The following is a 12,827-nucleotide window of genomic DNA, read 5'->3' as shown; positions in this document are numbered from 1 at the left end:
GTTTTCTGCTCCATGTGGTGTGGGGTGGGGTCACTTGCTCAGCTGCATTCAGCTGGTGGCTGGGCTGCCCTGCAAGGGCCATGAAAGCTCAGCTCCCATGTCTGTGCTTCAGCGCTCTCTTTGTGGCCCACCCTCTCCGTGGGATCTCTGCTTTTTCAGTAATCTGGCCTGAGCTTTACACGGCGGCCAGATCCCGAGAGAGCAAAGATGGAAGTTGCCAGGATGCTTAGCATCTGGGTCTGGAACTGGCAGGGCATCGCCCCTCCACGTCTCTTTGAGAGGGAAAATAGGTCCCTTCTCCTTATGGAAGAGCGACTTAGACCCCTAGGGAAGGAAGGCATTAATGGCGGCCATCTTTGGAGACTCTACCACCTTATGCAAAAAGGCGAGTTTAATATAAGGATGGGGAGATATCTCAAGGGACCCAAGGGCAGGAACACAGCCTGGCCTCAGGAAAGCTTTTCTTCGCATCTGACATGTTAGAAAATATGCCTGTGCCATACCTGCTGGATTTTATAGCTCTTCTTAGTCCTAATTCCAGATTCCTAGGGAAGGAAATCCGATTGGGCCAGCTCACCCTGAGCACCCACCTCATCCAGTCAGCTGTGGCCAGGGCTGCCAGACCACATCAGCGTGGCTGCCGAGTGTGAGAAGGACCTTTGTGAGTTGGACAGACACCCGTAGGGTGTCCACCGGACTTTTTTTTTTTTTTTTTTTTAAAGATTTATTTATTTGAGAGAGCGAGAATGAGAGAGAGAGAGCACACGAGAGGGGTTAGGGTCAGAGGGAGAAGCAGACTCCCTGCTGCAGCAGGGAGCCCGATGCGGGACTCGATCCCGGGACTCCAGGATCATGACCTGAGCCGAAGGCAGTCGCTTAACCAACTGAGCCACCCAGGTGCCCCGTTTTTTTTTTTTTTTTTAATTCTTATGTTAATCCCCATACATTGCATCATTAGTTTTAGATGTAGTGTTCCATGATTCATTGTTTGTGCATAACACCCAGTGCTCCATGCAGAACGTGCCCTCCTCAATACCCATCACCAGGCTAACCCATCCTCCCACCCCCCTCCCCTCTAGAACCCCCAGTTTGTTTTTTTTTTTTTTTTAAAGATTTTATTTATTTATTTGACAGAGAGAGACACAGCGAGAGAGGGAGTACAAGCAGGGGGAATGGGAGAGGGAGAAGCAGGCTTCCCACGGAGTAGGGAGCCCGATGCGGGGCTCGATCCCAGGACCCTGGGATCATGACCTGAGTTGAAGGCAGACACTTAACGAATGAGCCACCCAGGCGCCCCTAACCCTCAGTTTGTTTTTCAGAGTCCATTGTCTCTCATTCCACCAGACTTTTGAATGTATTAACTCTGCAGTTAAACATTTGCCTAGGAAAATCCGTTTGTGGTTTTTGTTTGGTTTTTACCCACTGGTAGGTCCCTCTGCATCCTTATATTTCTTTCTGTCCAGAGCCTCTCAAAGGCGTTAGCTCACATATCCTGCCTGTGCCAAGGGATAGGCAACTGGGTGGCTTCCATTTGAGGTCATTTTCCCTAAACAGATGGGCCCCAAAAAGTAATTAGGATTTGTCATTAACCTTGGTGTCCAGATGATGTGATGGAGGAGGAAGGCAGAGAGACATCCAGCAGATTCTGTCACCTCCCCATCTCAGTTCCATCATCTCCTATGTTTTTGGCACAGAATTTTTCCAAAATGTGGACAGAGGGAGAAGTGAGTAATAAGATGCATAATTTTGCTACATTGAATTAGGTTGACACATTGACAGTAAGCCAGATCATACTCTCCTCTTTCAAAAGGAAGACCACCCCCCACTGCTGCCTTCTTTTTTTTTTTTTAACCTGGAGTTCTAAGTGTTCTATAAATAGGATTCAGGGGTTTGGAAGCATTTGTGCATGTGTCTTGTGTATTTTTTGAGAAGAAATATTAATAGATTTCACCAGACTTGGGGCGGGGGGGACTCTGAACCGTCCTATGTTAAGAATCACTGAGTAGTAGTACCTCAGTGTCCCCAGGAATTGGATTTCTAATGTCCTCTCGCAATAATACTTTATGCAACCTGTTTTTGTAAGATGAACATGGAAGTCTTCTTAATTCCTTAAGTAGCCCAGTGTCTGGCATAAAACAGAGAAGAGATGAATACGTGTTGGAGGGATAATTCGTGCTGAATGAATAATCCTAAACCCTAAGCCTCTCATTGAATCACTTTGACCTCACTGCTTCCTAGACCTTATCTGTAAAAGGGGGATTTGGACCATGGGGTCTCCAAGTCCCTCCAGCCTGGGGTTTTTCAGCCTTCATACTACATGCATTTGGGGACAGATCGTTCTTTGTGGTGTGTACTGTCCTGTGCATCGTAGGAGTTTTTTTTTTTTAGCAACATTCCTGGCCTCTGCCCACTAGATGCTTCTAGTAACCCCCCATCCAGCTAGGACAACCCCAGATGCCTCCAGCCATTGCCACACGCACCCTGCTGAGAACCACTGTTCTAGCCCTCCTGTCTAGAAGGAAGAAACAGACTTGAGAATTTTCCTGGTACCACGCCCAACTTCTAGGGAAATAAAACAGTAGTGCCCTCTTATGAAGCTCCATGTGCCCGCACTGTGCTCGAAGCTTTATGTAGATTTCTTTATGTAATTTTCATAACAACCCTATGCACGAGGCCACATTATTATCATTCCCATTTTACATAGGAGGAACCTGAGGCGCAGGGAGATTAAGCAACTTGCCCACGGTCACACGGTTAATAAGCGATAGAAGTGGGATTACAACTCCAGGCAGTCTGGCTCCAGGGCTAGAGTCTAACTCTGCTGTTCTGTAGAAAAGCAAGTATTTATTGCCAAGCAGTGTGGTAGGGACTTCCAAATATGTTATATTTCCTTTCATTTCCTTAATGTCCTCGTTGAGAGACAGACTGTTCTCCCTGCCATACAGCTGAGAAAACCGAAGCTCAGTGAGGTTCAGACACTTGCCGAGGGGCACACAGCCTTTACGTGGCCAAACCTGACTTTTGAACTTGACTCTGTCTCTCCACTTTATCCTATTGCCTTCTGGGATGCAGGGAGGGAAGGAATTGACAGATGAGTTGAGGGATTTAAGGAAGTCAAGAATTGACGGGGTGTCTTGGATCTTCACTCAGGCTAACTGGTTCTGTCTCACACACTTCTTCCTTCAGTGGGGCAGTTCATGTCTCTCCACCGCAACGACCCTTGTCCCCTCCCCTGCCTGGGGAGGAGATAGAAAGAGCTCCAACCATAAGCACTACAGTGAGACAAAGACTTCATTCTTTTACAACATCTGGGCAGCTAGACCTAGCCTCCAGGGTCATCTCTGCCCCTCGCAGGCTCTGTGTGCCTCAGTTCCCCATCTGTAAAATGGGGGTGAATCATGGAACTACTCTCACAGGTTGTAGACGGCCTAAGGAAAAGAATGCATGTGGGGCTCCTGGATGGCGCAGTCGGTTCGGTATCTGACTCTTGGTTTCGGCTTGGGGTCGTGATCTTGGGGTCATGGGCTTGAGCCCCGCGTCGGGCTCTGCACTTGGTGAGGAGTCTGCTTGGGACTTTCTGTCCCTCTCCCTCTGCCTCTCCACCCCCTCAAATAAATAAATAAATCTTTTTTTTTTTTAAAGATTTTATTTATTTATTTGAGACAGAGAGAATGAGAGACAGAGAGCATGAGAGGGAGGAGGGTCAGAGGGAGAAGCAGACGCCCTGCCGAGCAGGGAGCCCGATGCGAGACTCGATCCCGGGACTCCAGGATCATGACCTGAGCCGAAGGCAGTCGCTTAACTAACTGAGCCACCCAGGCGCCCCTAAATAAATAAATCTTAAAAAAAAAAAAAAAAAAAAGAAACAATGCATATGGAGTACTTAGCACAGCACCTGGTAACCCTGACTATTCCAGGGTTTATAAGGACCCAGCACCTTGCCTGGCATTGATTGACTGCCTTAACTCCGCTGTACCCTCCAGCAGTCTTCCTCTCTTGGCTCCCTTGTCTCCAGCTCTGAGCCGAGGTGACCCCCTCCCCGAAGAGCTGAGGCCTGTGCAGGAATCCCATTCACCCATCCGTCAAGGAGAGAACTTAGGATCTACAGCTTCCCAGGTGTCGACAGCAATAAACTACAATGAGAATTAATGAGTCTGAAATGCTCGCATCCCGCATGCCCGCTGAACGGCGCCGTGACAGAGCAGCTCAGTCGTTCCAGGACAGGCTTCTGAGAGACCTTGGCCGTGGAGCCTCGGGCCAGCCTTCGTCAGAGCAGCTATATCCCCGTTCACAGCAGACGATCTGATACTTAAGAAAACGCTAAGGTTAGGGTAATATCCCCCCCACTGGGCAATTAGGGTGAGGGGAAAAGCAGCACAATCTGGAATTGATGGGGTGTGTGTGTGTGTGAGAGAGAGAGAGAGAGAGAGAGAGAGACAAAACAGAGGGAGAGCCAGAGAGACAACATGACATCCACTCTCCCACTTCGTGCTGTTTTTATGAATCGTGGGTAATCACCACCCACCGCTGCTCTGAAGGCAGCCCCTCCGGCCCCATCCCATCAGTGGTGCAGCCCCGGCTTTTTGCCATTTCCCTCACGGACGGAGGAATCGCCCGCAAAGCCATCATGCCTCACAGGCAGGGCGCCTTGGCTCTGCAGCCTCCTTCCCGGCGTAACTGTGCATCCATCAGCCTTCTCCCCAACATTCATCGAGACGCTGCTGCAATACATGGTTGACAGCTCAGAAGCGGTTGCCTGAATATTTCTGAGGCCAGTTTGCACTTTTTGAGGGAGCCCGAGCTTTAGGAACAGGCGGTGTCAGTCCTCGATGTGGTTTCTGTCCTTGTCTGCAGAAGGTAGCCAAATGGGGCTAGGCTTTCTGTGAGCCGTGCATGGGAAGGCGCGTTCCATGTGTAGGTGTGATCCCACACGGGTGTGTGAGCGCGCACGGTGTGCTCACAGGTGCGCGTGCACCTGTGCTCTAGGGGTGTGCCCGTGGACGTACGTGTTCACCTGGGTGGATACGTGCCATCCGTGTCCATTTCTAGTCATCGCAGCCCCTTCGAAGGCTTTTCAAAAGGCAGATTTCATGGGCAGATGATAGCAACCTGATAGAAAAAGTGTGAGTACAGGGAGTTATAAAAGCCACGATATCCAGAAGAAGTAATTAGCAGCAACCATTACTGAGTAATTATCATGTTCCGGGCATTTTATACACGCTCTTATTTTATTTTTGCAACGACCCTAGGAGGTAACGACTTTGTTTTCCCTAGTTTACAGATGAAAAACAGAGGCTCAGAAAGGTTAAGTAACTTTCTTGGGGTCCCAGAGCTAGGAAGTGGCAAAGCCAAATATGGACCCAGGCAAGCTCACCCCAGAATTGGCACCCCAAGCCTTGCATCACTGCCTGTTTCTAAATTCTGAAAGTGTGCATGCCTCTGTGTGTGTCTACCTGTGTGGAGGGAGTCTGCATTTTCCTGGGGTTGAGCATGAGCACCGGGAGAAGGTGATTGGGATCCTGCAGAGTCCAAAGTTTGGCTTGTCTATCATCCACAGCGAGGCAGACAGATATTGCCCAATCCTTGCTCTGGAGAGCAGGGCAGAAGTCTGATTCAGACATGAATCAGGTGGAAATAGGCCCTGGGTGGCAAATGGAGCAGGAATGTGGGTGTGGTAGGCAGAATAATGCCCTCCTCCACTCCCCAAGATGTCCACATCTTAATCCCTGGAAACCTGAGGATCTGTTACCTTCCATGGCAAAAGGGACTGCATATGGGATTAAGTTAAGAGTCTTAAGATGGGGAGATTATCCAGTGGACCCAATGTGATCACATGGGTCCCTATAAGAGGGAGGCAGGAAGGTCAGAGTCACAGCAAGATTGGAAAATGCTGCGCTGCTGGCTTTGAAGATGGAGGAAGGGTCATGAGCCTAGGACTACAGGCAGCTTCTAGAAACTGGGAAAGGCCAAGGGAATGGATTTGCCCCCGGAGCCTCCAGAAAGAATACAGCCCTCCCAGCACCTTGACTTTAGCCCAGTGAAACCCGTGTCAGACATCTGGTCTCCAGAACTGTTAAGGTAATAAATATATGTTGTTTTAAGCTGTTAAGGTTGCAGTGATTTGTTACAGTAGCAACATGAAACTAATACATGGGGCAGCTTCCCTGAGCCTGCTATTGGGCAATGGGATTTCAAGGCCCTCCTGCTACTATACTCTTAGCAGTACTGACTTAGACCCACCGGGGACAATCCTGTAGTTTCCAGAGACCTGGTCCAGCTCCATGTGTAGACAAAGTCTGGGGACTTACCTGCCTCATTCTGCCTGGACCCATTGCAGCGTCTGAAACTCTCACTGCTCTGAGCATCTCAAGAGCTCCATTCTTATGTCCACGTGTTGTCTCAAAACGGGGGACGTGGAGCCTCCTCTACCTAAAGCCCCTTGATGCTATCCCATCAAGACCCAGAATGGAGTGGGCCCTGCCCACCCCTCCAGCCTCATCTCCCTCCACCCAGTGCACGAGCCATGCTGAACATGTCTCAGGGCCTTTGCACATACTATTCCCGCTTCTTCCAAGTGCTTTTCCTCACCCTCTTTACTGGGTCAGCTCCTCTTTATCCTCAGGTCTCAACTCATTCATTGGTCACTTCCTCGGAGGCCCCTTCTTGACGGTTCCTGTCCCTCTCTTCTGCATTCTCCTGGCTGCCTATACTTGTCCTTCAGAGAACTTACTATGAGCGTGATTATGATGATCTATGTGATGAATTCAGTAATGCCCGAGCCCTCTCTGCAATGCCAGCTCCACGCAGGCAGGGACTCACCTGTTTTACTCCCTGTTGGGTCCTCACTGTCTACTTGGCACATGGCAAGTGCTCCATAAATATTTGAATGAATGAGTAGCGCATCTGCTTCCATTTGGATAGCAAGGTCAGGCCAAGTTGGGAATCCACTTCCCGCCACCTCCAGGGGGGTTGTCCGCTGAGGCCCAGAGGAGGAGATGTACCCTTTCTGGTGCTTCTGGGAGCATCCTGGGAAATGGGAGATGTCACAGAGTAAACAGCAGCTCCCCTTAAGCGCCCAGCCTGGTGATGGATGTGTTTCCTGGATGCAAGGCATGAGTGGTAGTCATAAAGTTAATCGGGCATGTAAAGACATAACTAGAGAGTGACAGGCACGTACGGTGTCCAGTTAATTGGGCTCTTAATGTGGACGCATTAGACTGGCAAACAAACCAGGCTGCTGATACAGAGAGGGCCTTCTCTTAGGCATGGAGGGACCTTCTATTTCAAGACACCAGGGGAAGTCTTGGTGTTTCAGCCTCAGGATCTGAGACTCCCTGACTGCTGCCTGTGGGAGGAAGCTTGAGCTGCATCTCAACCCTCATCTAACCCCTCACAGTAAAGTCTGGGAAAAGGGCCCCCAGAGAACAGAGGCTTTTCAAGCCTGTTGACTGGAGAGAAGATAGGATTCAAACCCACGTCTTTTAACCCTGCCTTACCTGCTCTCGATCTTCAAAAATGCACTTTCTCTTCTAATATAAAGGCAACACATGTTCGTGGTGGGAGGTTAAGGAAGCATAGGGGAGGCCACCTCATCGGGTGCTTGAGGAGGGAGGGAGACAGAGGCATTAAAGAAGGAAAATTAAAAAAAAGAAGGAAATAAATGTTACTTATAATCCCACCACCCAGTAATTCTCACTGTGAATATTTGGGTGTGTTTTCTTTCTAAATTTTTTTTTGTCTAGTACACATCATGAGGAGATTCAGATGAGCATGTTCCAAATCCCAATTCACACCCTGACTACAGTTCTACATCCTGGGTTTTTTGGGGGGGTGTCTTTTTCCCCCTTTAACATAATAAGGAGAGCATTTTCCCATGCAGTTTACCCTACCGCCCCCTTCCTTCCTTCAGCCCTTCCCGGAGTGTGGCCAGGAATTCACCAGCATCAGGATCATTCAGGGAGCTGCTCCGAAATTCAGATTCCCAGGCCCTGCCGCAATCCCACAGAATCATTGTCTGCATGCTGAACACTCTCCCAGGGTGATCTAGAAGCACTGTGAATTTTGAGAACCCCCCCCCCCCCCCCCGTGCAGTGGCTCCCCACAGGGCTGCACACTCTAATACTGCTCACGGGGCTTCAGCAGACCCATAGCTGACGAGGTTGAGAGTTGGGGCTCCGTGCCTCGGTATTCTTTTCGAAGGTTCCCTGGGTGATTGACATGCGCGGAGGGTTGCAGGCATCCTTCAGGATGCATAGAGTGTGCTCCTGCCAAGACTGGTAAGAACAAATATTCCTTCTGGGGTAAAGAAACCAAAATGTTTTATCACCGGGATAAAGACCCATCTGTGATTTTGACTTAGCTTCCTGCAAAGTTTCACTTCTAAGTTTATGACCTTTGGCTGTGGCAGCTGTCCGTGTTGAGGTCCTAGCACGGGAGGCCGCAGAGAGGGTGTCCTCATGAGTGGGCTGCAGGAAAGATCTTGGAGCAGCGACGAAGGTGTGCTCTTCCCAGCCCATGCGTGCTTCTATCCTTATTGGTCTCGGCCAAATTCACAAATAACGAGGGTCCCCAAGCTGAGACATCTGAATAATGATCTTAAATCTGTTGTTTTTCCGTGCCATTTTCTCTACGATAGGAGCTAATGAGACACTCCCCGTACAACACCTGTTAATGGGGCCTTTCGGCATTTAGGAGTGAACAGTGCAAGGAACAGGCATCTGGGTGGAGGCTCAGAGTGTGGGTTTTGCAAGCGGTGAGTGAATCCGTGGCCTTGATTTTCCAAGAGGAGGCAGGAAAGCCTCTAAGCCTCCTGAGCAGAGCGCACTATAGTTTAAAATTGGGTCATCTGGCCTGGGCTGTCTTCCTGAGGCTTGACCTGAGGCGGGAAGCCAGGAGGGTTTCATGGAAAGCAAAGATGATTTCCTGACCCAGAGAACTAGATACTCACCCTCACTGAACAGCCCCAGGCCAGCCTCTCACCCTCTCTGTGCTTTGGGACCTGCCCTGCTAGAGTGAGAAGAATAAAATCTAACCATTTCCTGGCTAGGGCGGTGGATGAAGGAAGAAATCGGTAAAATAGGAAAGTGTGTACAATAAGAATGTCACCATGCATTTACCATCCCCCGCTTCCATCACCTCGCCTCATTGTCTCATAATATTTTATAATTCTGTGGCATTGAAAGGCATCCTGAAGTTTACCTGCTCTGGACAATTTCAGGCCATTTCTTTAAACTGCAGCTTTCCAAAGGAAATCTAATTCAACAGCCTAAACAAACAAAAGTGATAAATGCAGACATGCTGTGGGTGAAGGAGGGTTTTCTGAACCCTCAGAATCACCCCCCACCCCACCACTACAGTGGGTGGCCCCTAAACTGGCTCTAAGGAACCCTGGGGTGCCATAAAGCACAGTTTGACAACCACCGATTCAGCGTTAACACCTTCTGTTTTACAGATGAGGAAATTGAAGCCCAGAGAGGCAAAATCCAGGGCCAAACTGCAGATTTCTCAACCCTACATTGAAGGCTTTTCAGGGAAGCAAAATGATGGGGCAGCTGTTGGGTGTCTTGTCCCAAGCTCAGGGAAGTGAGAGGCAGAGGGACAGAACCAGCCAGGGTAACGGGGTGTGTGTAACTTGGTGCTTACCAATGACTGAAGGTCTCCCTTGGTGTGGGGACTGCAGGGGCGGGACGAGCAGAGTGGAGATCAAACAGTTCAAGAAGATCCCCATGGCTCTGCCTGACACAGAGCAGGAGGGTGGAATTACAGTTAAGAACAGGGACTCAGGACAGACTGTGCCTGGGTCTGGATCCCAGCTTTCTCCACCCCCCCGCTGCGTGACTTGAGTAAATCACTTAACCTCTCTGTGCCTCAGTTTTCCCACTTGGAAAATGGGCACAAGAATGGTGCTCAGCGTATTGTGCTGTTGGAAGGACTCATTAAGAAGATCCAGGTGAAGTGCTTAGGTCTGCGTCTGGCACATGGTAAGTGCTCTGTAAACACCAGCGACTGTTACGATAGGTGTTCTGAGACCGTGGACTGGGGCTTGCACCTGGTGACTGCCCCCACCCATCATCCTATAAAAACAGTTTCTAGGGAGAACCCAGGGAGGGAGAGGGAGGGAAGAGGAGGAGGAGGAAGGAGAGGGCCGCCTCTGGCTCTGCGCATCCTGCCTCCCGAAGCGCTCTGTCCGATCTGGGTCACAGCGGAGGCTCTGGAGCCTGCAGGCAGCTCTTGGCTCGCCCTGGGGCAGAACGGCTCTCCTGCGAATGAAGCACAAAGGGAGAAGCTGCTATTTATAACATTGCTAGTCAGAACACTTTGCGGGGATGGCAGGAGCGAGGAGGGCCTCTGGGGAGAGTCCGTATCAGGTGGCTGCCAGGCAGGGCTACCAGGGACCTTCTAGAGCCTGTGATCCCTGAATTGCCTCCCAGCGGTTCTCATGCCCCTGGTGCCCGAAGCTGGAACCTGGCCCATGGAGGGGGTGGCGGGGGGGGCAGGGTCCAGCTCCATCCTGAGAATGGGAGCAGGTGTGCTAGGGATGGGGCTGGAGAAGAGCCAAGTTGAAGAGCAGCTGCAAGTAAACTTTGAGATGCCCACGCAGACATCCAAGGGAAGACGTCAGGTAGACAATTAGTAAACAGAGATAACGGGAGATAGAAAGTCTAGAGAAGGTGCTTAGTCCGCGGTCAGTAGAAGAGGTGGGAGATATGGGACATGGGTCTGTGGTGGTCTGAAAATGTACCAGAATTTCATCTACGCGTGCCTTTTTCTGGGGAAGGATCCAGCAGTTATCGTCAGACACTCAGGAGCCCACGACTCAGAGAAGGGTAAGACCATCAGCCTGATACTGTGGGAGATGCTGGTGGTCCCTGGTCCTGTAAGGCCCTCATGATTCTGTCTCTGCTTCCAGGCGCCTGGTGGACCGTCTGGAGAACATGAGGAAGAACGTGGCCGGGGACGGGGTGAACCGCTGCATCCTGTGTGGAGAACAACTGGGGATGCTGGGCTCCACCTGTGTGGTGTGTGAGGACTGTAAGAAGGTACCATCACCTTCCTCTTCCCTGCTTCCCTGCTCTTCTCATGCACAGGGCTAGGCCTGGGCTCAAGCCAGCCCTGGGGGGCCCTGGGTCTTGGGGATGGAGCTTGGATCCTGAAGGGTAGTTGCCAGCATATGATTCCTTTGGGGGTGCTCCCATGCCCAACTATCTTTTTTTTTTTTTTAAAGATTTTATTTATTTATTTGGCAGAGAGAGACACAGCAAGAGAGGGAACACAAGCAGGGGGAGTGGGAGAGGGAGAAGCAGGCTTCCCGCGGAGCAAGGAGCCCGATGCGGGACTCGATCCCAGGACCCCGGGATCATGACCTGAGCCGAAGGCAGTCGCTTAACCAACTGAGCCACCCAGGCGCCCTGCCCAACTATCTTTTAGACAACCCTGATTCTGGTTCCTCTCCTGGAAGATGCTCTGACTCTTCTGTCCTCTTGGAGCTCAGCTCCATCTAGAATGAACTTGGGAGGCTGAGGTAGGACTTGAGCTATGATTGAGCCTCCAAGTATCCTGGTTGTGGCTTAGCGAGTTATATGTCAGGCTCAAGAACATGCCAGGCAGGTGTCTACACCTGTGTGTACATGGAAGGTTTACCCAGCATCCTCTTACCCTGGCTTAGAAAGCCCCTCTCCAGCCAAGTTAGAGCCATTGGGCTTCTTGAACATTCATTCTTGAAGGAGAGTCTCCCTGTGCTCCCTCCACCCTGCACCCTCCCCTCAAGCTGTCGGCGCTTGATGATTCCAGGACACGGATACAACTGCCCTTGGGTCTGCCCAATTCCCAGGAAAGGAATTCAGGGGAACACCTGAGCTGGAGACATCCATAATGTCACTTGGCATCTCCTGCTTGGAATCCCCCTTAACATTTAGAGTGCAATATTGGGGAAAGTTTATCTAGGCTAAAACACTTAATCTGCTGCAGTCAACCAGATAGTGAAAATTTCGTGACCTGTTGGGTTTTCCTTTTTGTCTTGACTGCCAGGCAACTCAGCCAAAAGTATAACATTCTAACCATCACACAGTCATAGCTTTTATACAGGTAACTTTCTTCTTGGAGAGCTGAACCTGCAGCCATAGGCTAGGTTAGGTCAGATTCAGGCGGGAAAGAAGAAATAATAAACAAATAAATATGTGACCTCTCCTCTTGAAAACTCATGTCAGCGATCTCCCCTGTGTGGACACTGAAAACTCAGACCCCACAGGGACTCTTGGAGAACTCAGGAGAATTCACTCATCCAGTGCCGGGGAGTGACTCCAGTTCTTGTTATTGGAAATGAAGACTCAGATTGGAACTTTAATCCTAACTGGCCTTCATCATGGGAGGGAGGTGAGAAAGAGTTCAAGCTCTTTACATCCACCAAGAGAGAATGGGGCTCAGCTGCCACCCTTCCCAGCCCTTTCGCCCTGATCACTGGCAGCTCAGAGCCTGGCATATCTGAGTGTGCCCTGGACTATATTTTGTCCCCAGAATGTCTGCATCAAGTGTGGGGTGGAAACCTCCAGTAACCGCCCGCATCCCGTGTGGCTCTGCAAAATCTGCATTGAGCAGAGAGAGGTGAGTGGATTGGTCCCATCTGGCTTTTGGGACACCTTTCCTTGTTTGGGGCACCCTTCCTCACTGTAACCAGGGAAACCAGGTGGCAGTCAAGGGCTGGGGAACCTGGCTAGGTGTATGTCCTAAGGGATTGGTAAAAAGGAGCCAGCTCAGCGGTGAACACTGGCAGAACAGTCCATGACGTTTGAAAGAATTTCTTTTCTCCTGCTTCCATGACTCTTCTCTTC

At 50.3% G+C, this 12,827-nt stretch overlaps 1 protein-coding gene across 3 annotated transcripts in view; it reads left to right on the top strand.

Moving 5' to 3' along the window:
* RPH3A (rabphilin 3A) overlaps positions 1-12,827 on the top strand; it is a 68,796-nt gene that overhangs the window by 17,179 nt on the left and 38,790 nt on the right. For all 3 annotated transcript variants that reach the window (XM_021698642.1, XM_021698643.1, XM_021698641.1), the window contains 2 exons: positions 10,910-11,039; positions 12,514-12,600. In XM_021698642.1, the coding sequence (XP_021554317.1) occupies positions 10,910-11,039; positions 12,514-12,600 (217 nt within the window). The remainder of the gene's footprint in view (positions 1-10,909; positions 11,040-12,513; positions 12,601-12,827) is intronic.

This window comes from Neomonachus schauinslandi, chromosome 14 (assembly GCF_002201575.2).
Source record: "Neomonachus schauinslandi chromosome 14, ASM220157v2, whole genome shotgun sequence".
In the NCBI taxonomy this organism is placed as follows: Eukaryota; Metazoa; Chordata; class Mammalia; order Carnivora; family Phocidae; genus Neomonachus; species Neomonachus schauinslandi.
The sequence above is the reverse complement of the archived record's forward strand: the minus strand, read 5'-3'. Positions and strand labels throughout refer to the sequence as shown.